Below are 25147 nucleotides of genomic sequence, written 5' to 3'. Positions count from 1 at the left end.
TGATAGTAGTATTAAATTGTGAACAGTTGGAATTATTGCTGTCAACCATCTGTATGAAAGACCAAAAACATAATGCTGCCATTATTGGAAATACTACCTCAGTTATTTAACCCTTTTGATATTAACCCACTATATTATGAACCTTGTTGGGCATACATTGGAAAGCTCAAAAAGTCACTGGAAACTTTCCTTTTCTGGTGTTGGCATTCTTGATATATTTTGGTTATGGGGATGGATGTTGAATTTATAACAGTGTATTATCTTTCTCCCAGCAAGGTTTTTTTTTTCTTTATAGCAGTGCACTCAACTGTGTTGCTACATCCACTTGGAATTGTAGTTGATCACATTGCTTTTAAGTGCCTCATGATTTGGTATAATAAGTAAGAGAAATCATTCTCAGTACTCAATCACCACTTCTGGGTGTAACAACTAATTAGTAACTCATTTGGTTCATTTTATCTATGTTGGCCATGTACATGTTGTATTTAAGGTTGCAATATACCTTTTCCATCCACATGGTTGAGCACAAGGAGATAGAAAATTATCTCTTGTCTCTGTGTGGATTCTTGTGAGTTTATTTTCTGCAGCTAGATTATCTCACCATTTAAATCAAAGCATAAGATTTGCATAGATGTTCTCATTTAAATGAGTTGTTAATGAAAGTGCTGAATATTTCAATCTATATACATTGATGAACTAATTTTTGCTTTAATTTTTCAGGTAAGCAGCTATACAGGGAAAGATACTTCTAAGGAACTGGCTAGAGTCTTTGCAACAACTCCACAGACTGCCTCAGTGTAAGTAACTGCCGTGTGTCTTATTCATCCTGTTATGCTCTCTGGTGCTGATATGGCTGTGTGGTCAAGAAGTGTGCTTCCCCACTGTAGTTTTGGATTCTGTCCCCCTACACAGCACCTTGGGCGAATGTCTTCTACTATAGCTCCAGGCCAACCAGAATTTTATGAGTGGATATGGATGTGTGTGTGTCTGTCCTTACCTTTTGTCAGCAAGCATCACTGTCATACAAGCAGTGTCTTTTGTTTACAATTTCCATTAAAAGATGTCATGCCATGACAAAATATTATCTTGCTTTAGACAATCTGGTAAAGTGGAAGTTAAAGCAATGATTTTGGCGGTAGGATCTTTATCTTATAGACATGCAGTTGTAGGCTTGTCTGCCATCGTCTTGTGACAGTTGGCTTGTGGTGATCTTGTATAATTACTGTATGGTAGACAAATGTATATGGTCACTGTCTTTATTACTCTTATCTGGAATTATGTATTTATTTTAGATCATATAAGCTGTCATCATCATCATCATCATCACTTCCATTTCATCTCAGTATTAGTCCTTCCAATATATGAAGCTGAATGTGGTGAGTGGTGACAAAAGTACAGTAGAAGTGGTATTGACCTGTCTTACCTTATCGTCCTCTAATTTTGACCATTTGGTTTGTGTAGTATTCCTTTAAGTTTTCTGTTTTATTTTGTGATCTGAAAGTTTCCTGTAGTTAAATCCAGCATCTTACCTTGCAGTGAGAAAACAACAACAACAGTAGCAGCTACAGCAACAGCTTCGATACCAACAGCATCATCAGCAACAGCATCCAGTTTCTTTTCTATACCCTTGGTAACCCAGCCAACAGCTACAAATGTTTCAGAACCCTCACTTTCTCTAGGGAGACCACCAATTAGTGGTAAGATGAAGAGAGAGAAAAGTTATTCTACAAGAGGAAATTCAATGAAAGATATGGAAGATGAAACTGAGGTAACATACAGCTCAAATCACACATTCTGTTTGTTTTCTTGTTTTGCTCTTTGATGTATTGGTATTGTTTCTGGTATTCTTATATGACATGACCTGTCATGTGACACACTCCTTATATCTAATTAGGTGAAATTGTTTGTTTTAATATGTGATGTGAAACCTTTTACTGCAAATGTAATGGAAATCTACTCCTATATATTATATTGGTGATCTTTCGGTACGAGTTCCTAAATATCGGCCTTTTCCATAACACCAGCATGATCTTCACTGCGGTGTTAGGGTTACGGTTAGGGACGAAATTCCCTAATGCAAACCCTAAAACCCTAACCCTAACTCTAAACGCTTCAAAATAAATCGCGCTCTCTGCATGTCTTTCGCTGTTATGACATCGTTTCCCTGTTTCTCTCCAACACTTTTTACGGAAAAGTGCAATCTTTGGTAAAGATCGCCGAAGACACTTTTACGGAAAAGGCCGATATTTAGGTAATCGTACCGAAAGATTGCCATTATATTTATTCTTTACAGAATCAAACAATATTCCATGATGATAAAAGTGTTTCTTGGTTTCTTTCTCTAACCCTGTTGAAGTTTCTCACTAATTATCTACCTGTCTATCTTTCACTTAAAGGAGCCTGTACAGTTGAAGACTGATTTTGTCCTGCCTGTCACAAATGTGCCCAAATTCTCTTTTGGAATATCAACAAGCAGCTTTTCTAATCAATCCGGAAGATCTACTTTCACACCTCTTACTACTACTATTTCTGCTGACAAGTCTAATAGCGGAACTGCACAGTCTACTGCAACAACAGCAACTCCTAGCTTTGGTGCTAGCACTAGTTTCGGCTCTAACACTAGCTTCAATTCATCAGAATCAGATTTTAAATTCTCTACTCCCATACAAACAACACTACCAGATACAAACTTGGTATCTGAAGGCTTACCTTCAGTTTCAGTAAGTTTTTATATATGTATATATATATTTTTTTTTAATATGCACTCACCTCTTTCATAGTCAATGCAGTGGCACATGGCTTAGTGGTTAGGGTGTCGGATTCATGATTGGAAGATCGTGGTTTCAATTCCTGGACCAGGCAATGCATTGTGTTCATGAGCAAAACACTTCATTTTTGCTTTGCTCCAGTCCACTCAGCTGGTATAAATGAGTAATCCTGCAAAAGACAGGCCTCTCATCTAGGGAAGAACATATATATGCCAGAGAAACCAGGAAGTCAACCTTGGGCTCCTTATTGAGTAATGTGGACTGACCAACCTTTCATGGTCAATAGCCACTGGTAATACTCCTGAATCCTTTCGCATTCAGGTTACTCTATCATGTGTAATCCTTATTCATTCTCATTGCTTTCTATTAATCTTGCATACCCTTCGTCTTAAAAGCACAATACATTAGATAAACTAATCTTAGATTTTCTCTATACCATCATGTAGATGATGATGCTATATATGTAAATGTAAATGCACAAACTTTAAAACCCTCAAAGTCTGAAAGGCTTAACATCATAAATGGAGTCTAGTTATTTTCAGTATTGATTTCTATTTATTTATTTCAGGACTTTAAATTCAGTTCTCCTGACAAAGTAATTGTAGACTCTGCTAAACACACGTTCCAGTTCAGTGTTTCATCAACTTTGCCTAAACCAAAATCAACTTCCATCTTTGATGAAAAACCAGGTGAGCATTCTGTAGGATTTTTTTCCCCCCCCCTATCTTTTGTTTTAGGTCTCTATGTAGTTGTATGATGTAGACATGTTTGATGTTTCCCTCGTGTCTCCCTATAAATTCTAATGCATGTGATGTTTTATTTATATGTATTAACATAGCTTTTACACTAAAGACATCTGGCAGTAAACCAGTTGATAGCAGCAGTGGCAGCAGCAGCAGCAGCGGCGGCTTTGGAGGGATTCAACCTGCTTCCACTTTGAAGACTGGAAGTGTAATGGATGTGCTTGGTGGTCAGAAAAAAGGTAATATGTTTTCTTTATCTCTCTATTTGTCTATGTTTTTAATCTTTCTCACACACACACACACACACACATGTATGTACTTATAACTCTATTCATTAGGCATGAGATCTATAGCATAGCCCCTCCTTCAATTGTTCCCTTGCTAAGACAAATAAGGCAGCAAACTGGTAAGACCATTGGCACACTGGGCAAAATCCTTTGCGGCATTTCATCCATCTTTACGTTCTGAGTTCAAATTTTGCCAAGGTCAACTTTGCTTTTCATCCTTTTGAGGTTGATGAAATAAGTACCAGTTTCATACTGGGATCAATGTAATCGACTAGCCTCCTCCTCCAAAATTTCAGGCTTTGTGTCTATAGTAGAAAGGCTTAAGTAAGGCAAATAATTGTCAGAACCTCAAGTGGAATCCTTAAGAAACAACTTACTATAAAACTAGTAGGTCCCCAAATTGGCCATAGCACTAAATATGCTAATTCCCAATGATTGATAGTTATTAGCATTAACCTGCATTTGAGAATAAAATTATTTCCTTATCTCTATCTTTGAATACATCTCAACACTTCTAAAGCAAACTTTGTTGACTTTCAACATAAGCTGAATTTAATATATATATATATATAGATAGATAGATAGATATAAATTTTGCCACTTTGTCAGTGTGACAAAGCGTTTATTCTGTTCTTGATGTATTTGTTTTTCCAGAAACTTCCAAAGCACAAGTTGATCCTTTGATGGCCAAGTTTTTAACAGTTGACTCTTGGGATTGTGATGCTTGTATGGTCCCAAATAAAACTGAAAGCAAAAAATGTGTTAGTTGTGGGACACGAAAACCATCTGCAGCTTCAACTAAAGGTTTGTCAGTTTTTGAAATTTCTTAATATTGTTCGAGATTTCTCTTGTAAAACCTATTTCGTTGCCAATTAGTTAGTCTTGATATCAGGAAACTTATTACTAGTAAAGAATAGCAAGGAAACCGATAGTGTTAGAACCAGATTATTGTAAAACTAGTTATTGCTTCTATGAAGTTGTTACTTTTCAAACTATTAATTTCATTTTCAGAGATGGAAAATGGTTTGAATTTTACCATCTACTCTACATTTCACTCAATTTGATCTTCAATTTAGTAAAGCACTTATTCACTAGACTACTGACACGCATACAATTAATGCTTTTTTGGTTTATCTTTTAGTAAAAGCAGTCATAGCCTCTCAAAATAAAACATTAATTGTACATACATTGATGGTCTAGTGTATAAGAGCTTTGTGACCATCAGTTTAGAGATAAAGCTTCCATGTTTGAATGAGACATCCATGTTGGATGATGACAGCTGCTTAAAGGAATGCCAAGCTCTAATTGTGGAGGGAACCTGTGGAAGGAGTAGACCCAGGAAGATGTGGGACAAAGTGGTGAGAAAGGATTTTCGGGTGCTGGGCCTCACTGAGGAAATGACAAGGGACTGGGAGTTGTGGCAATTTGCCCTACTTGAGAAGATGCATCAAGCTAAGCAAATTTGCTGTCTTCCATACATTCAGTTTTTCACTGAATCTTTATTTTAAATATTCTTTAAAAATCTCTCATTACTGCAATGAAGCTCTGGTTTATTCAATTGGTTATTCATAGGTATTATTTATCCACACATAAAAGTGGATGTTATATTAGAACACTGATTACTGCGGTAGTTGTTACCATGAAAGAACCTCTCGTGGGCTTTTGGTGCATGTAAGCACTCTTGTTTACATCGCTAGCAGGGAGATAAATCAATCGCTGGGACCTCCTGATCACATGATTTTTACCTTCCTTGGCCTTGTCTGTGGTAGACGTCTAAGGCTGGAAATAGCAGCAATTTCTCCACTAATGATATGCATAGAATCTCAGTGCCCAATCAGGGACTAATGTTACAAATAGCCAGTGGACTTATTAAAAAATAATTAATATTCTCTTTTTAGTGGCTATAAATATTAAACCATTTGATATTGATACTGTTTCTGTTACTTTTACTTATTAGTTATTCATACCTTTTTTTTTTTTTTTTTTTTTTGCTGTAATTGTCTCTTCAGCTCCGACGACTACGTCTAGCGTTGTAACTGACAGTTTGATGGCAAAGTTCATCAGTTCACCTGACTCATGGGATTGTGAGATCTGTATGCTGCTAAACAAGCCTGAAGCTACAAAGTGTGTGGCTTGTGGAGCATCAAAGCCATCAGCAACTCAACCAAAAGGTTTCTATCCAGTATTTCTGAAGTGTTTTACTGTTTTGATGTCATGTCAAATAATCAAGACCCATTCCACAATAGAATTTTGTGTTTAAATATTCTCTGTATGTTTTTTCTATTTCAGCTAGTGTATCTTTACAACCTGATAGCTTGATGGCAAAATTTATGCCATCGTCTGGTTCGTGGGAGTGTGATACTTGTATGATTCAGAACAAAGCAGAAGCTACTAAGTGTGTTGCTTGTGAAACACCCAAACCGGGTTGTAAACCAACACTCTTTACTACTACTCCTGCTACAACCGTTGCCCCAACTTCATCCGACAAAGGTTGGTTTAATTTTATTTTATTGTTAACTGATTTTATATTCTGTCTAGTTACATGTCAGAATTCTTCTCTTGACTGACATTTTGTGAAATCTCTTGTTGTTCTGTATGTCTTCTCTCTCTCTATCTCTTCATGTTCGCTTGTTGATGTAGACTATGCTATAGGTAACAAGCGAAGATGGAGATGTACTGATCCTATTTCAACTGCTATGGTCTAGATTTAAATGTTAACTAAAACTTGTAATTTTATTTCACAGTTGATCCATTAATGGCCAAGTTCTTGAAATCTGATACATGGGAATGCAGTGTGTGTATGTTACAGAACAAAGAATCAGACAGCGTCTGTGTTGCCTGTCAAACTGCCAACCCTAATGCACCACCAGCACCACCACCAAGTTCGTTTCCTTTTCTTTTTCTTTTTTTCTTTTATTTTTCTTTTCATAGATTAGTTTAAATCCTTGAGACCTTGGTTTTGCACATAACTTATTTGTCTTACCATTGGACACTCTTTAATTTCTTTCCACTTTTCACTGCTATGTCAGTTAGGAATATGTTTGTATTTCTAACAATATTATACTGTCCGTGGTATCTCACCTTGTAATGAATAGCTACAAGCTGGAGTGGAGGAAAAATGGATTTAAACCAAGGGTGAAGTGCAGAATGTTGAATTTCACTGACAGCCTGTCAAAAAGAATGGAGATCTACCACACGGCAGACCTGTCCAACCAATACTAAAATGGAAATTTGATAAGCTGTTTCAGAAATATTTATAAATTACAAGACCGTGTTACACAGATTTTGCGTTATTTAAAGCCTGCCTCAACATATCATACACGTTTCTACAATACCAGAGAGAAAAACTCTATAAAGCTAGGTTTCTTGCTTATTGGTAGTTACAGCTGCAATTTCATTTACATCATATTGGAAGATAATAATGGCATCAACAACCGTAATGTGTATATAATGATAGTAGCATACATATAAATGTAATGTTAGGTAGGTTTCATCTTTTCCTTATTCGATATATTAAAATACATTTAGCTTTCTTTTACTGGCAGATGCTGCTAGCCATATGGTTCATTGTTTGTCTCAGACTGAAAAACAATCAGTTGGGACCAGTAACTGTCAGCTTGATAAAGCCTTGTCTATGTGGAAATGTGATACATGTCTCGTCTCCAATCCACTACATTGTAGAAAATGTATTGCTTGTGACACCCCTCATATCAAGCCTGCAGTTATTGCCACTATTGCTGCCAATTCCTCAGGTAAGATATTGTCATGTTGCTGTCTACTTGCCTCCTGTTGGCTGCAGCTTAACTGTCATGCGGAAAAGGGGGAGTTAGTAGTGTCCCGCTATCCTTGCTATCACACCTCCTTTATTGTGCAAATAGTCTCCTTAACAGCTTCACATACCAGTTTCTCTCTTTCTTTCTCTCTCTGCTTCTCTTTTAAAACTAGTTATATTGAATTTTGCTTGATATATAGACATTATAAAAGAGGATACCCCAAACTATAACAATAGCTTTTTAATCTATTAATTTTCCTAATCTTTATAATAAGCATGGTTCCATATAATTTACTCGGTCAGTCAGATTATCTTCTTATGACCTTATAATTACTAACTTATAACACTTTCATAGTTCTACCTTTTCTGTAATGAGGCTTGCACATTTGAATGTTACCACAGATCACAGCCAACTTAACATACATCTTCTGTATAAACTATATTTATCATAGTGTTGATCATCATAGCTTACAAAGATTCTTTAGTTCAGTATTTAGCAAATCTGTGTGTAACTAATCTTTGCCAGTATGGCGATATGGTTGAACATAATGCACTGATCTCTTGGTCCAAATCAGTGTCTAGCTACACAGCTAGACACATTATACACAAGTGGTTGATTGTTAAGTATCCCCTGACCAATTCTGCATATGTAGACCTACAACGCACATGAGGTTAGTTGTATTGGTTAATCCTATAGTGTAGAAGTAACTGATTAAAGCAATGATTGACTAGTTAGTATTGTGGGACATAACTGCTTTAAGAATCAAGATCTGAAATACGTAATCCCTGTTGTAGACATAGTGGAAGAGAGATTAACTTGACAGCATTTAAACTGGCCGTATCTGACCCAAATGTTCTATTTTATGTTCAAAAAGGCCAGATCTGGCCTCTCACACCTTCTCTGCAATGTCATTCTAAAAGTAAGCAATCACATCATCATGCTATGTAGTAGTAGCAGCAGCAAGCTTGCTGAACTTATGGGACTGAGCTCTAAATTTAAGTGAACAATTGGTTTGTTATCATTGAACTCACCTTTATATTTTGTTTCTGTGCATTAATTCCATAAATGGCAATCAAAACTGTCTTCTTTTGTGGATCCATGTTAAGCTTGTCCTTTATATCGGCAAAAAGTTCAAGTCCTGCTTATAACAAGAAAACCCCATCACACCAAACCCAAAAGTTGAATGCCATTCAGCTAGAACCACATTCAAAAGACTAGCTCTTCTCTTCAGGGCCATAAAATAGTTCAGTTCCCAACAATCGCCGATATTATACAAAGCTGAAGTGAATCCTACAGTGGAGTTCTCCTCTCAACATTTGGGACCGTCCTGCTGCTATGCACACAGACATCCAGGACTACATCCATAGAAGCACTACTTAAACTGACTGGCGTCAAATCCCTATCAGACACACTCTGCCTCTCGTCCAGTCATGCTGTCTCTGCTTTCCATTTTTTTCTATTGCTCCTGTAATGACCTTTGTTACCCAGAACTGGCTCGTCTTGTATCTCCTCCCCCTTGCCTCTTTATTTCTCATCATCATTGTCGCACCCAACCCCATCTCCAGCCTCTCACTGACAATTATGCCCAATCCTTTCCCTGGAAATCAGCTCTCTAATATAATGTCCTTACTAATTTTGTGCACTACCCCTTTCTCCAGACTGGGAAAATGGGGAAAAAAACAAGGCATTCTCTTTCCTACTTCATTGTTTCATTCAACTGACTGGGAGTTTTCATAGTTCTGTTTCATTTACAAAACAACTAGATCCTTTCATCATCATAGTTTAACATTTGCTTTCCATGCTGGCATGGGTTGGACGGTTTGACTGAGGGCTGGCAAGCCAGAAGGCTGCACCAGTCTCCAATCTGATCTAGCAAAGTTTCTACAGCTGGATGCCCTTCCTAACGCCAACCACTGCGAGAGGGTAGTGGGTGCTTTTATGTGCCACCGGCACGAGGACCAGCCAGGCGGTACTGGCATCGGTCATGCTCAAAATGGTGCTTTTTTACATGCCACTGGCACAGGGGCCAGTCCAGCGGCACTGGCAACGATCATGCTTAAATAGTGCTTTTAACGTTCCACTGGCATGGGTGCCAATCAGACGGTACTGTCATCGGCCACAATGGAAACAGAAGTGATATCCACAGATAAACACATGTATTATGAGGTGGTATCGAAAGGTTACCGGAATAATTATGTTTAATAAAAAGTAACTTATTTACCTACGTTTTAACATCTCCTTTGAAATAGTCAACTTGCACAGCAATACACCGATCCAAGCATTCCTGCCACTTTTGGAATCCGGTCTTGAAGTTGTTTTCCATGAGTGTGTTAAGCACCTTCTGCAGTTTGCTCTGTGTTAAAACGGTGGATTTTGAGCTGTATTTTCATCTTGGGGAAGAGATGAAAGTCTGCAGGTGCTAAATCTGGTGAATGGGACAGGTGTGGAAGTGATACCATGTTGTTTATGGTGAATAAGTCACAGGTGAGGAGAACTTGGCGATAGGATGCATTGTCGTCATGAAGAATTCAATTCTTTGGTACTCCTCAGATCCAGAAGGCTGGAGGGTATATAGGCCGATACAAACAAGATGAGGACAAATATCCGTCGAATGTAAATAAGTTCTAATTAGTTCAACATTACCAAACCGTCTAGCAGAAGTGAGCATCGGTGTGAGTATGGTTCTCTACCAGCATTACTGAATGATGTAACAATGTAGATATATCAATTACAAATAGGGTGAAACAGTAGAATAAGCTTTAGGCTGTTTTAGGAATAAAAGTTTGCTTCAGGCAAAAACCTTTGTCAGAGAGATAACTCTTGATAAAGGTTTTGCCCCAAAACATTGCATTTCTCTTCTTCCTCATCATATAATATATATTCCACCATTTAGGCTTCTCAGATTCTACTGTTTTACTAGATATATCCATTTGTTCATCATTATTCATGAGAATATCCTTTTTTTTATTTAGACCTTAAAGAAATTTTAAACGTTTCTCAAATAATCAGTCCAACTTTTTTCCTTATTTCAGGTTCAGTTGATGTTCTACCAAAATTTGGTGTCATAACCTCAACAGGTTTCAAATTCAGTGCTGCAAGTTCTTCATCTGATTCTGCACCAATTTCTTCTGCTTTCAAATTTGGTACAAGTTCCACGTCTGATGCAGCACCAATTTCTACAGGCTTCAAATTTGGTTCTGAAACTGCACCAATTTCTTCAAGTTTTAAATTAGATCCCAACGTGTCAAGTGCTCCAAGCAATGGGTTTAAATTTGGAGTACCATCTTCACAGGAAGATTCAACTAAAAGTGAATCTGGGGTTGGAAACTCGTCAGGTTTTAAATTTGGTTTTGTATCACCAGTACCTGGAAATAAACCTGGCAGTGACTTTAAATTTGGTAATAGTGATGATAAAAAAGAGAAAAGTGATGACCAGCCAAAGCCTGCTAGTTTTGTCTTTTCACAACCTAAATCTGATGGCTTTCCATTTAGCATGAAGGAAACAACGGCACCTTTGACTTCTTTAGCTGATCCCTCTACTTCAAACAGTGGCAACAGTTCTTCACTGAATTGCACAACTGCAAGTGCAGCACTACCTATTACAGCTCCTACTTCTACTTTTGCTACAGCAGTTTCATCATCACCATCATCATCATCAGGGTTTTGTTTTACGGGGACAGATAAGCCTGTTGCTGCTGGTTTCAAGATTCCTGCTCCTGATACAAAAACCACTTCATCAGCCGCTCTACCGACATTTTCAGTCAGCACAGAGAAATCAGCAACACCTATTTTTGGGACTGCAGGGAGTTCTGACAGCACTAAGAATGGTATGTTAAACCTTCACAATTTTTTTATTATTATTATTATTAAGGCAGTGAGCTGGCGCAATCATTAGCCATCCGGGTAAAATGCTTCGCATTTTGTCCGTCTTCATGTTCTGAGTTCAAATTCCGCTGAGGTCAACTTTGTCTTTCATCCTTTCGGACCCAATAAATTGAGTGCTGGAGTAGATGTAATCAACTTAACCTCTCCCCTAGAACTTCGGTCCTCTTGGATTTAAAAAAATTTTTTTTTTTTTTTTTTTTTTTTTTTTCCCTGAAATTGATTTTGTAATATTTGTCTGTCTCTTTCAGGAATTGAACTGATAAATCTCAATCTCTGTTTTATTTTCAGTTGCCAGTACCTTTATATTTGGTAGTGACAGTAGCAAAAATACCAATGCTCCCTCTACTGGGGGACCTAAATCATCTTTTAGTCTAACTTCACCTTTGAAGCGAGAACGTGATGATGAAGCAGGTTAGATTTTGTAATTCATTTATAATTCTCTACAGACTTTCGCTGTATATCTCAGTTTCTCTCTTACTATGTTACAGGAGTTTATCATGTAATATAGTTTTATGTTTATGAAGTAAATTGTGTTATATTATAGCTGCATATTACAGTAGTATGTTGTGTTATAACTATATTATAGAAGTTGTGGAAGCTGTGGGCTTGGCTTTATGATTGACTAACATAATAATCGCACGTGTTAGTGACTCTTTCTCTCTACTAAGGTACTGCTCACCATAGTCTCTAACACAAGAGACTATGAACCTACCTCTCATATCCTCTTTGAAAAGCTTCAGATTCGCATTATTGTACCAAAGTGTCTGACGTTACAATAGAGATGTTATTGTTTTACTTTTGACACGTAATACTGAAATAGCGGAAGAGATAAGAGATTTCTCTGAGCTCACATTAGGCAAGAAGTTGAAAATTTTGGGGGCCCATGACAGTACATGGACCCAAAGTAAGGCATGTGTAAAATTTGAATGAAATTGGTTATGTAGTTCTCGAGATTTAGGGATTCACACAGACAGACAAACACACATTCTCATCTTTATATACTGTTTGTAGATATCAATAGCCATGCCATTGGCTTTATTACTGTGCTGGTCATTTCTCTGTGATGCCTAAACTGTATCCCACCGTATCATAAGTCTGCTTCTCCCTATTTCTGTACTAAGCAAAACTTGAATGTCTTCATTGAACAGATGGACCAAGTGGCGCTAAACGTTCAGTGACCTCTGCTTCTGGCAACGCAACACCTGCTGCTGACTTCAACTTTAGTGCTGCAGCTCAACCTAATGCTATTTTCTCTGGAGGATTTACATCTTTTTCTGGTAAGTGCTTGTTTCATTGAAAACTGGTCATTAATCTTATCTTTACTATTTCAATCATAACCCCATCACAGATATGATATTATGGCCTTGCTTCTGCTGCAGACTCGCACTCAAGAATATGTTATTGTTGTTCCAAATGAACATCCGACCTGTTCTAACAACTGAATATAAATAATGCTGCTGTTTATGCAGGTTCCCAGGGTTGTGGAAGTGCTTTTGGCTGATTTGGATTCTAGGTTTCTGTGCTGACCCCAACATCTGGGCAAGTTGCTCTCTGCTTCAGTCCAACATAGACATGTTTTAATAATTCTTGGAAGTTATTGACTAAGAAAAAGTCACTGTCATCTTTGAATCATTAAGGTACCAGGTTATCAGTGGGAAGATCAACAAACATTGTCATGTGGTCAAGTTCACTTTGTTATCACATTGTACTATACCTTGGGCAAGTATCTTCTATCATGTCTTGAACTTTGTAAGTGAAATTGAGTGGACAGAATTGATACAAATGTTCATTGGATAGCCCATACCAGTCAGTGGTAGTGTATCAATAGCCAAAGCACTTAGCTGTCAACGGTCCATTCTTGCCTACTTGTGGCTCTCTACACATAGAAATATTGACTCTCCTCAACAGACTGTGTTAAGTTTTCAGTGGTTCCAACATAAGTCAATTATTGAGCTCACTAACTGATCAGTTTTAATGAGATAACTGTATACATTTGCAAATAACATTAATCTTGAATCTTTGCCAGTAGATGTGAGGACTTCATTTAATGGACATTAGAATAGATTGGAAAACAAAATCAATATGAAATTTTATTTCTTGAAGAAAAAAAAAAACCAATTGTTTCTTCTCTTGAGTACAGTATTGTTATCTGGTTTAACCTGTGATGGAAACTGGTTTTGTCTTTCGTTTATTGCATTACTGTTTTATCTTCTATTTCCAGACTCTGCTAATAAGAATCCTTTCTCTGCCACCACTACCAACAGCAGCACAGTTTCAAACAACCAGCAGTTTCAATTTGGGAATTCATTACCAGCGTTTGGTGTAATAAGTAGCAATAGTAGTAGTGGTAGTGGTGCTAACAGTGGTAGTAGCAGTACAACTGCTCCTTCAACATTTACTTCTCCTGGCTTTAATTTTCCCTTGGTTCAGACAACTGCCTCAGCCCCTACTGTTACCACTACTACTCAGTCAACCCCAGCTTTTGTGTTTGGCAGTCCGGCCTCTGCAGCCAGTTCTCCTGCTACTTTCGGTGCCTCTGCACCTACATTTCAATTTAGACCAGCCAACCCAACACCACCATTGTTTAACAGCAAGCCTTTTAATGCAGCTACTACCACACCTGCAACAAGTAAGTACTCTGCATTGTCTCAGTTTAATTATCATTATTCAGCATCTGCTTCGCATGCTGGTATGGGAACTCGTAAGCTGGAGAGTTGCACTAGTATCTCATCCAATTTGGCATGGTTTCTTTGGCTGGATGCCCTTCCTAATGCCAACCACTCCGAGAGTGTAATGGATGCTTTTTACATGACCTTGCTATCAACCACAACCACAATTTCACTGGGCTTGACAAGTCATCTCCTTCACACTGTCCAACCCAGGCCAGCATGGAAGATGGATTTTGAGTGACACAAGTGAGTGCTTTGACAATATCACCAGCACCACACCAGTTTTTTTTTTTTTAAGGAATTCCTGCAGAAAAACATTTCCTTTAAAAAGTTCCATGCTCCAGTGGTGTTTATTGTTCATTCGTTATCAGTTCAGTTATATGGTTTTACAACACAATGATAATACTGCTGACCAATTACTGCCTCTGTTATGTCTCTACTCCAACCTGAGATGCTAATTCTAGCTTTGTTATTTTCAGCTAATTTTACCTCCAACCGTAGCTCTGAACCATTTAGCTTCCCGAATACTGGTGGTGTGTTTCAGTTTACTGGAAAGCAGGTAAGTGCATGATCAACTTTCATTTGTTTGTTTGTTTGTATGGCTGGTTTCCTTATCAGTAATCCATCAACTCCCTGACTTTTTACCTTTGTAGAATGTTACATTGCAAATAGCTGGCAAGTGTATTTGCATGATGCAAATGTAACTGGGAGACAACTAGCTTGACCAACTAACAACTGAAGTGATTGGATCACTGAAGTTTAGCCATTGAGAGGTAGAATTGTTACTGGGAAATTTAATGAAAGATATTCTACTTGTAATCTTGTCACCACCTTAAGAATGTTTTTTAGCAAGGGTTTGCTGAAGTTATGTTCTTGCCACTTAGTAAACGACTGTGTTTGAGTTAGCTCACTGTCATCCAGTTGCCTCTGAATCATGTATGTAAACTAGGGAAAATAGATCTGAAGAGATTGTAGATATTCTAGAGGGAAACCAAATAGCTGTTTACTGTGTTCAAGTGGGAAGTTGGTCAGCAACAACTCTAGAGTAAGTGGAGTTCTAGTAGAAAATGGATTATAGATATGGTAACTGAGATAGCCAAGTATGTGACAAAATAACGAATCCTAGGCAACACAACAGCAACAGTATATCCCCTTGTGGTCCACAGTCGGGATTGACTGGAGCAAAAGGATCATTTTTATGATTTGCAGATTGCATCTGAATAATATTGAAAGTTCTTTTATATATACATATTGTGTGTGTGTAGACATGGTTGTATGCTAATGTAATTTTGTTTTATAATTGTTATTAGACAAGTTAATTAGTGTAAACCTATTTAATTCATAGACATGAAGAAAAAGCTGTAAACCAATATGTTTATTTTCCTGGCAAGTACGGGAGACAACTCTGAACATGTTTCGGTCTTTTGACCATATCAATGAAGCATACTTTTGGAAATAGCAACAACTGCCCCAGTATATAAAGTTATACATTGATTAATATAGAAAGGAAAAGTTTTTTCAAGGCTAAATAATGTTATTGTCTGTGCAACATGACAGTAATCAAGACATTCTTCTTTCTCTTTTCAATCAGTCAAGTGACAATACTACTACTGCTGCTACTACTGCTGTGAATAGTAATTTGTTCCAGTTTGGTCAGACCCCTTCTACAAACACAAATCCTGGTCCTCTGGGTACTGGAACATCACCAGGGTTCCAGTTCAATTCAACCCCAAATTTCAATTTTACTTCTGGAAATTTCACATTCAGGTAAGTTTTTTTTTTTTTTATCTTCATTTACTTTGCTTTCTCTTCTACTCTTCCTCCTCCTCCTCACTCTGAAGTTACATAATTCTGATTTACTTTGTTGTTTCAGTGGCAACAGTGACAGCTCTCAACCCCAGAGTGGCCGTGTTGTGAAGAAAGCCATCAGAAGAACCAGGAAGGTGTAACAACAACAACAACAACAACAACAACAACAGCTGCTGCTGCTGCTGTGATGAGGGAACATTCCGATAGAACATTGAAAAGTCTGGTGGCACCTCTCCTACTCCAGCTGGGCCACACAGCAGTTAAAAATCTTTTAGACAAAACAATTAAATTATCAGGTGATACCCCCCTCCCTCTAAATCTCCCTCTTGTAATTTTTATTCTTTCTGTAACTTCCTGTAAATTCTCAAAATTAGTCTTTCCCCCCCCCCCCCCCCGTCCCACCTCACACAGGCTGTCAGCTTCCTTTTCTTGCTTCTCAACATCACCACAGGCTGTCAGCTTCTCTTCTCCCCTCCCCTCCCCCATCCTTACATCATTACATACGGACATGAACACCCAAGATGTGGAGATCTGTTTTTGACAGAAAGAAATTTGTAAATAAAAACATTATCTGAACATTTTAAACATTTTAACTGTAGAATCTGTTTCTTAATGAATCAATCTTCTCAAAAAGTTCTGAGAAATCAGCAACGTTTTATCACCCCCCCCCCCCTTATCATTTGTCAATATTTCAACTTATTTATCCCTGCTTCCTTCCTTCCTTCCTCCTCATCCCTCTCCTCTCTGCTGCTGCTTCAATTCTCTTTTGTCATTTGTACCTACACTTTTCTTTGTGCTTATTATTACTGGCTGCCTCTTCAGTCTTTATTGCCCAGCAACTAACTTATGTGTCACGCTATATTTCTACGTGTATGTGCTTGTTTCAGTTTCAGTATATAAATATATATATATATATATATATGTATGTATGTATGTGTGTGTGTGTCATATATACTTATATTTAATGTATATTATTTATCATCATCATTTAACATCCACGTTCCATGCATGTGTGTTACATTTAATGTGTCCCCCCTCATCATCATTGCCATTACTCATGCTTGATTGGGTTGGCTAGCTCTTCTCTAGCACAGTGTCTCTTCACTTTTAGAATTTAACCTTCTGAGATCAACCCTCACCACTTGTCATCTCTTCCTAGGTTTTCCCTCCCAATACACTACATGTTCATATCAGGTCAGTATTTCTTGTACCCTACATCTGGTTCTGTGTATACCATTTTCCCTCATTCATACACACTAGCATTAAATATCGTTTAGAGCATACTTGCTTCATTTCTTTCCAGCCTTTGTACATCCTCTCTGCATGTTTCTCTACATGCAGCATTGTATTATACAATCTGCTGGCAACAGCAATCTCTTTGTAGCCAATTGAGGTAACAGTTTCTTGTATTTTTTTCTAATCATTCCCATAACTATGCTTTCAGTAATCTCTCCTTCACTGCTACTTTGATCAAATAGGTAACAAGAATTCTCAAATACTTCTAGAGTATTCAACCGGATCTTATAGTAGCATCTCTGTTCCTTGGTCTTCTTCTCGTTAATTAGGGTGAGAGTGCCACTTTCATTACATATGCACTTCTCACTAGCAAGGTCTTCTATCGCACCAGCACGCTGCTCTGTAATGCAGAGTCTCTCATTGGAGAACATTGACTAACCTCTTGCTTTCAGTTTCTCTCTTTGCTTAGTATATCTTCTGTTGCCCCCATTCCCACACTTCAATTTCATTCTTTCCAGGCCCCTTAGCATTTATGGCTCTATCTACTGTACGGTGTAGCATCCTTTCACTTGTCTGGCTGGATTATTAGTACATTCACTAATCTGGTCTATAGCTCTTGCATCAAGTTGTCTTGTATGTCGAAGGACTCTACTACGATTCTGTTTCTCCATGTCATATAGTACTACTTTGAACCTACTGAGAGATCCCTTGGCTTCTCCAGATTCTTTTTGTCAGTGTTAGGATGTGTGTTTGCCTGGCTGGTAGGAGATCAGCCATGATCCTCTCGATTGCCTAATATGTCTCAAACACAGTATCATACAGAGGGTTCTTTTGATCATGTCAGTCCTGTTTGTAGCGTATACGCAAAGGCTATCATTGCCGTCTTCATTATTCTCTCAGATACTCTGACTACCTGAGTTGCTTTAATCATTTGTTTGCCAACAGTATACCTACTCCACCCATCTCTGTGCGAGTATAATATATATATATACACACACACATGTTAGCATGGAAAAATAGATGTATGGTGATGATGCACAAATAGTTTTGTTTTTTTGTTGTTGTTTTTTTTCCATTTTAACTCTCAAATATTTTGCTGTAAACTCCTTTATGTTGTTCTGTGAATTGTTTGCGGAAAGCTTCTAAATTCTTGCTTCATTTTTAACCATGCTTTGGCTTCTGCTTTCCAATCTTAACACACCAACCAGCTGCATATTTTGTTGGGTGGAGGGTGTCTGCATATCACACACACACTCCATTCGGCTCTAGACCATCTATGATCCTCATAAAACCAGTTTTAAAAAAATAGTTGGTAGTTTAATTTTATTAGTTCTGCCTCCAGGTTGTTTTTTGTTAGATTTCATGCTAGACTACATCCCTGATTACAGCTAGTATTCTATTTAATATAGAAACTACATAATTGCAATGTTCATCATCAGTAATAATTATTTAAACTAAAACTATTCAGCCACTTATTGAACTTTTCCAATGTGAAGGTTTAGTGTGCTTCAAGAAGGAATATTTCATTGAAAATCTCGTTCTCACCCAAATACTAATTTTTATTAAACAATTCTGGTCAACTCTAAACTTGTTTCCACCTTGTCTCTGTTACTCAACTTTTGCTAAAAACAACTGAAATTTGAGGCTTTTTTATTTGATTCCTATTATTTTAGTCCCCTCTCCCACCAACTTAGATTAAATAAACCAAAAAAACCCCTTAAATATTTAGCTTGTATTTTTCAAACTATGCTTTATAATATAACTATGGCCAAGTCATTGTAATTTCTGTGTGTGATTGGTGTATCTGTTCAATTAAAGCAGTTGCCACCTCTGTCGACCTAAAACAGATTTGTCATTTCTGCTGACACTTAGATAAACTGAACAGAACTTTGAAGTGACCTAGCTTCCTGGAGTTGTGTCTAGCTACTGAAATTTCCTCTTTACTCTCTTGTAGACAACACTATTTGTAAGTTAAGGTCAAACAATTGTAAATTCACAGCAGCAATAAAAATGCTGTTGATAGTTTTTACATGTAATGTCAACTTCAGAATATTTGTAACACACATCCAATGGCACTACATTACTGACTGTACATAGTACGAAAACTTTTGCTGCTCACTAAGCTTCATGAAGGGGTGAAATCTTCATACTTTGCACTAATATTTTAAAACAATATATACATCAATAATTCCCCCCTCCATTCTAACTGTGACTTTGGCCATATGTATTGTATATATAATTTTATCTCAGCAGGTCGATGACAAATATCTGTAGCAACTTCATTCTCCTGTGGAGAAATTATTCAACATTTGGGAAGATTAAAACTGCTTGTCAGTGCAGTATTTAGCACTAATTTGTGAACACTTGACTCTTTTTGAAGTCTCAAGACCATTTTTGGTTGGTAATTGATGTAAGATGTCCACAGATTTCTTTGACTACTTTCTCTGAGGGACATTTCAGACAAAATTAATTTATAGAGAATCTATCAACTTCCATAGACTTGTCTGCATTATTTAAGTTTTTGCTTCTATTTACCATTATATCTATTAGTCTCTCTGAGGATTGAAAGTTTCATTAAGAATTGGTCAGACTATTTAATTTTAAACAAGTCTCATCAGTGGAAGTGAATGTGTTACATAATACATCTCGAACTGCCCAAAGATGGTCTACAATGTTTAAATACACAACCAAGGTCTTTGCTTCAGTGTTCCTTCTACTTTGGTTTTCTCTGTACATTTATCAGTTCTACATGTCATCTTTAATTAAATAGGGTTACTGTTCTTGTATGATTACATTATATTTTCATACTGACCAGAGTTCGGTAGCCAATGTCTCTCTCTCTATTCTATAATGCCTTTGATAAATTCTTTAGCACAGTCATTATTTCTATTAAGTCAAACATTCCTTTGGTTTTAATTGTCACCCTAATTACCATTAATACCGCTCCTCTAGAGAAAAATAGTACAGGCAAAGACCTTGGTTTAATATAAATTCGGAAACAGATTGCTTACATTTATGAATTTTTGGTAAAATTGCCAATGTTATATTTTTATCCAAATTTTAAGCTGTGATATTTGTCATCTGCAAAATTTATCATTGTATTCATGTTTGTTTGCAGAATTTCACAGATATAATCAGAAGCCTGGCCTTTTCCCCCCCCCAAAGCCTGGCCCTATTTCAGTAAGGCTACATTAGCCAACCCCAAAATTTATTATAAAAATCATTTTCAGGAATTCAAAAACAGAAAAAAAAAGACTTTAAAGTTCTATTTTTACACATTAGGATGCATGAAGAATGGATGTGTGAAATTCTGCTGAAGACAGGCTCTTATTGTGCTCTGTTTAAGGTGTCATGTGGTGGAAGATTGAGGCATACAAACTGATCACTATGCTATTGTGACATTAAACTATGTAAGCCACCATTTGTGTCTCTTATTATTTCGTCTTGTTGTGTTACGTCTTTTATCTTGGGTTAAGATTTTAATACTTTTTACAATGATAGGGCTGTTGTAATTCAACCCAACTATGAAACGTATCATTCACAGTGACTCCTAGGTTCAAGGGGTTTCTCTTTTCAAAGAAATGTTTTTAAAAAAAAAAAACAATTTTTTTTTTAAATCTAAAATTGATATTTATTGTAATGAAGTAGGTTTTATATATATATATATATTTCTTTGGATCCGTCCAGTGTAATGGGTGTGGAGGGTTACAGAAGATTGTATGTAGAATTACAGGATCTATATTTCATTATAGATTACCATCTTTCAAGTATAATAATGTGAGTATTTGTTAAGGAGAGAAACAGTAATAGTTCTCTCTCTCACGCATTTCCATAATTATAGATTGCCAAGATAAATTCTTATCTTTCAACACGACAAATGATATTGTGTGAGATTCATGCTTTTCTTACAGGTATTATTAACGTCAAATGAAGTGAAACAGAAAATGAAAAGTAGAGAGCTCTTCACAAGCCTGTCTCTAACATAATTAACCAAAATAACCTGAAACATCTAAGCTACGATTTTTCAGAAAAAAGACAAGGCTTATTAGTTGTATGTTTCTACTCCAGGAAATACAAGTAGAAGACATTATACAACTAAATTATATTTGGTACTAAAACATCTATATTTAAAAGTTTGCCTTTGTTTTTAATGTAATAGTTTGTTCAATAAATTTTGAGGATATATTTAAAATTATGGACATGATTTGATCCTGTGTGACTTAGAATAATGACACAACATTCGGTTGATTCTTCTAGAGTCTGTGACAGGGGATGGAATAATCTTTTCTTCTGAATAAAATGTTTTTTTTTAAGAGTTGCATTATATTTATCAAATGTAACAAGAATAGAACAACCATAGATGCCATTGAAGCCAAACTTATTTATAAGAGAAATATGGAAGTTCAAGTGCTTATGCTTTACCGAAAGGAATTAGAGGAGGTGGGGTTACAGACAATAATTGACAGAATGTTTTTCAAGTAATAACTGAAGAACACAATCTGATTCTTAAAAGTTTGGGGGGAGGGGTCATAGCAGATATTTGAAAAGTTGTTTTTATTTCCCCCCCCCCCCTCTGGCAGAGGTGCTGAGTTTAAAAGTACATGTGGACAGTTTCAAGACTAGGGTACACGTGTGAACAGTTTCAAGACTAGGAGTACACGTGTGGACAGTTTCAAGACTAAAGAGGTACACACAGGGCAGTTTTAGCTGACTGGTGGTCAGTATCAACACTAAAGAGAGAGAGGGGGGAGGGATGCACTCAAGGAAACAGTAAAACAGATGAGAATCAGACTAGATCACCATGACAACTGTTGCAAAGATCAAAGGGTGAAAGATTAAATAAGAAAATCAAAGCTGGACAGACTGTTGCAAGAACAACATTTAGAAGCAGGAGAGGTCTGAAGGGTCAGAAGGTGGAAGATATAAATCTAATAGATTATACAGCAAAACATCTTGAATAGCAAGTTGTAACCAAACCTCCCCTAGATACATGTTTTTTTTTTTGTTTTTTTTCTTTTGTCAAAAATTTCCATTTGCATTAATCCCTTCTCATCCTTTTGCTAGAGGGGAGCCCTGACATGAGAATGTCAGTTCGAAGTAAATCAATAGAGAAGGATTCTTTTCTCAACAGCCTTGCGACATATTGGACACTCGGCCATACGGTCACCACACATCTGGCAGGTTCCGTGACCACACAGGAAGATCATGTTCTTTAGTCGATCCATGCACACTGGACAGCAAGTCTGAAATAGCAAAGTAAAGACAAGAATAAAATAAGAAAATTTCAGAGCACTGGGCACAGTGTCGGACTCGCCTGACAAAAGGTTCACAGCACTAAATCCATATCACGTAACTAATTAGTCTAAATGGTTTCAAGAAGATACAATTCCATGGAATTAGATGCAATGTATGACTGGTGTTTTTTGTTGGTGCTGTAGAGACAAACTGTAAATATCAGAGAAGCTCACTTATCTAGTGTTTGATTTGCACAGACACTTTATCAAGAATTTTTTTATATTTACCAGGAAGCAAAAATAAACAAGAGAAAAACTAAAATTATTATAATATTTGGTGACAGCTTTGAGAGATTTGAAACTTGAGAATATGTTCGTGGTTAATAAATGACAACTTAGAAGGTTCTAGTTAAGATGAAAGCGAGCAGAGTAAGGTCCCTTGTCTAGGGAATCCTACCAGAATATCGCCATTATCATCATATATGGAAGGAAGTTATTGAGGTAGATTATATATATATATGCATATTTGAGGGCACATGGCTTAGTGGTCAGGGTGTTGCACTCATGGTTTTGATTCCTGCAACTGGGCAGTGCATTGTGTTCATGACCATAACACTCCATCTCACACCAATCTGCAATCACTTCAACATTTTTACAGCAAGTGTCGATTTGTTGGATGGAGTGATCTAATGTCCAACGCAAACATTTGATCACTATAAGCAAGTCATCTATGCAAGCTGTTTAGCAAGTAATTGCAGAACCTTCATATGGCATAGACAAGATGAAAGTCCATGATATGTATATATATATATGCATACACATGTTGGTGCATGGCTCAGTGGTTAGAGCGTTGAGCTCATAATCATAAGGTAGTGAGTTTGATTCCCAGACCAGGCTCACGTTGCTCCAGTTTACTCAGCTGTAGAAATGTGTTGCGAAGTCACTGGTGCCAATCTGTATTGGGCCCCTTTGCCTTTCCCTTGGATAACATCAGTGGCATGGAGAGGGGAGGCTGGCATCCATGGGTGACTTCTGGTCTTCAACAAACAACCTTGCCCGGACTGGTGCGTCAGAGGAGAACTTCCTAGGTGCAATCCCATGGTCATTCATGACCGAAGGGTTTTTTTTACACCTTTACATATATATATATATATATACACACATACACAACGAGACAGATAGACACACAACACATGGCTTACCTGATCTTTAATATCTTGTAGTTGTTGTTGAAGTTTCTGTATATCTCGAGACAAGTCTCTTGACCCATTGTTCATGACGCCAACTGGTTGCGGAACTGGTGGAGCTAGAACAACAACAAAATAAACAATGGATTCATGCAACTACAACCGACAACAAATATAAAATACATGCAGGGGAATTCTCATGTCGGACAACCCAAAATAACGTACATTGATCAACCTTGCTTGCAATATATAAATGTATTAAATGCTTTCAAAATATCATTATTGGGTTTGACTTCATTATTACTATATATACACACACCTTCACACATACATACATACACCCACATAGATATTATAATATGTACTTACGGTTGCCACCACAACAAACAATGAAAGGAACTGTTTTCTCAATCTGTGTTCGACATTGGACACATTTCTTCATTAAGGCAGCACAGCCTGATAACAAGACAGCAATTAAGCTTAATTAGTTTCTAATACAGAATTACATTATTCATTGCTGTTAGCTTAAGGTTTTACAAACATCATATTCTAATCACTACATACATACATCATATTTAATAAAGTTATTGTATCAGAAAAAGAATCCAAACCTGCATGAACAGTACATAGAATATGCACAAGAAGTGAACAGTGAAAAAGAAGAAACAGGGGTGGGGGGCATCAGGTGTACTGTTGGTGAATTTCCAGGAAGTATGGAAGTTTTTGAAGGATGTAATGTGTCAACAGTTAACAACTGATGTAGTTAATTCCATGCTTCAGTAATTCTGAGTGAAAAATGTTTCTGAAAACCACGGGTGCTGTGTTGTTGGCAACAGATATGTACATATACGAGGAAACTGAATAGAAATATGGCATTACTGCAGCCCGAGCTTTACCTCAACACTATACAGTGTTAAACCCAGCTTTAGCTCAACACAGCACCAGTTAGTCTGATGAGTTAAACCAAAGTGTAAGAATGATACTACACTAATGATGCACATTACCACTACACATGCACCAATGCTGCACACATCACCCTTTCTACTTATACCATCTTCTCTAGTTATATACCAACACTTACTATATTTTTTTTAGCAGTGTCTGGAAGGGATGCAACCCATGGTCTTCAAGGCCCTTAAAGACCAGTGAGATTCATTGCATTAGTGTTCTGCTTAGATTATTGCAAGTTAAATTTGGGGGTATTGTATAAGCAATTTATTGCACATAAACTTTAACAACAAAAAAGTCTTATATGGACCTTAAGGGCCATGTGGACTGCGGTTGAGAACCACTGGAGTAAATAGGTCAAAGGTTACATACCATCACAAGCACACATATGACCACAAGGTTTGAAAAGGATGGAAGCTTTCTTGTCAGAGCAAACCACACATTCTTCAATCTGGAAAGAAAGAGAAATCTCATATAATAATAATAGTTAGCAATAGTTCAAATATTTATCATTAAATACTCTTTTCTACTCTAGGTACAAGGCCCGAAAGTTTGGGGGAGAGGGGCCAGTCAATTAGATCGACCCAGTATGCCACTGGTACTTAATT

At 37.1% G+C, this 25147-nt stretch overlaps 2 protein-coding genes across 10 annotated transcripts in view; one reads left to right on the top strand and one right to left on the bottom strand.

The window, feature by feature from the left end:
• Positions 1-20589, top strand: part of LOC106881551 (nuclear pore complex protein Nup153) — a 32472-nt gene extending 11883 nt beyond the window's left edge. For 2 of the 8 annotated variants that reach the window (XR_016244095.1, XR_016244096.1), the window contains exons 11-28: positions 721-797; positions 1537-1768; positions 2397-2720; positions 3337-3457; positions 3607-3750; positions 4453-4602; positions 5808-5969; positions 6088-6288; positions 6543-6680; positions 7344-7550; positions 10604-11398; positions 11745-11867; positions 12605-12733; positions 13678-14085; positions 14605-14684; positions 15717-15892; positions 15999-16307; positions 20309-20589. Coding sequence is in view for 4 of the 8 variants with exons in the window: in XM_014931979.3 (XP_014787465.2) it covers positions 721-797; positions 1537-1768; positions 2397-2720; positions 3337-3457; positions 3607-3750; positions 4453-4602; positions 5808-5969; positions 6088-6288; positions 6543-6680; positions 7344-7550; positions 10604-11398; positions 11745-11867; positions 12605-12733; positions 13678-14085; positions 14605-14684; positions 15717-15892; positions 15999-16074 (3543 nt within the window). In the remaining 4 variants the exon portion in view is untranslated. Of the gene's footprint in view, positions 1-720; positions 798-1536; positions 1769-2396; positions 2721-3336; positions 3458-3606; positions 3751-4452; positions 4603-5807; positions 5970-6087; positions 6289-6542; positions 6681-7343; positions 7551-10603; positions 11399-11744; positions 11868-12604; positions 12734-13677; positions 14086-14604; positions 14685-15716; positions 15893-15998; positions 16528-20308 lie in introns of those variants that run through there. The other 6 variants (XR_016244097.1, XR_016244098.1, XM_014931979.3 and 3 more) reach the window with 3 other exon arrangements.
• A 185-nt stretch (positions 20590-20774) lies between these two features.
• LOC106881552 (E3 ubiquitin-protein ligase MIB1) overlaps positions 20775-25147 on the bottom strand; it is a 137796-nt gene continuing 133423 nt past the window's right edge. For both annotated transcript variants that reach the window (XM_014931984.3, XM_014931985.3), the window contains 4 exons: positions 24912-24990; positions 23961-24047; positions 23607-23710; positions 20775-22413 (listed from right to left, as the gene is read on the bottom strand). In XM_014931984.3, the coding sequence (XP_014787470.1) occupies positions 22273-22413; positions 23607-23710; positions 23961-24047; positions 24912-24990 (411 nt within the window). In that variant the 3' untranslated portion in view covers positions 20775-22272. The remainder of the gene's footprint in view (positions 22414-23606; positions 23711-23960; positions 24048-24911; positions 24991-25147) is intronic.

The sequence above is a fragment of the Octopus bimaculoides genome, chromosome 13, assembly GCF_046866305.1.
Source record: "Octopus bimaculoides isolate indiv1 chromosome 13, ASM4686630v1, whole genome shotgun sequence".
Taxonomy (NCBI): domain Eukaryota; kingdom Metazoa; phylum Mollusca; class Cephalopoda; order Octopoda; family Octopodidae; genus Octopus; species Octopus bimaculoides.
Note: the sequence above shows the minus strand (reverse complement) of the source record. Positions and strands in the feature narration are given on the sequence as shown.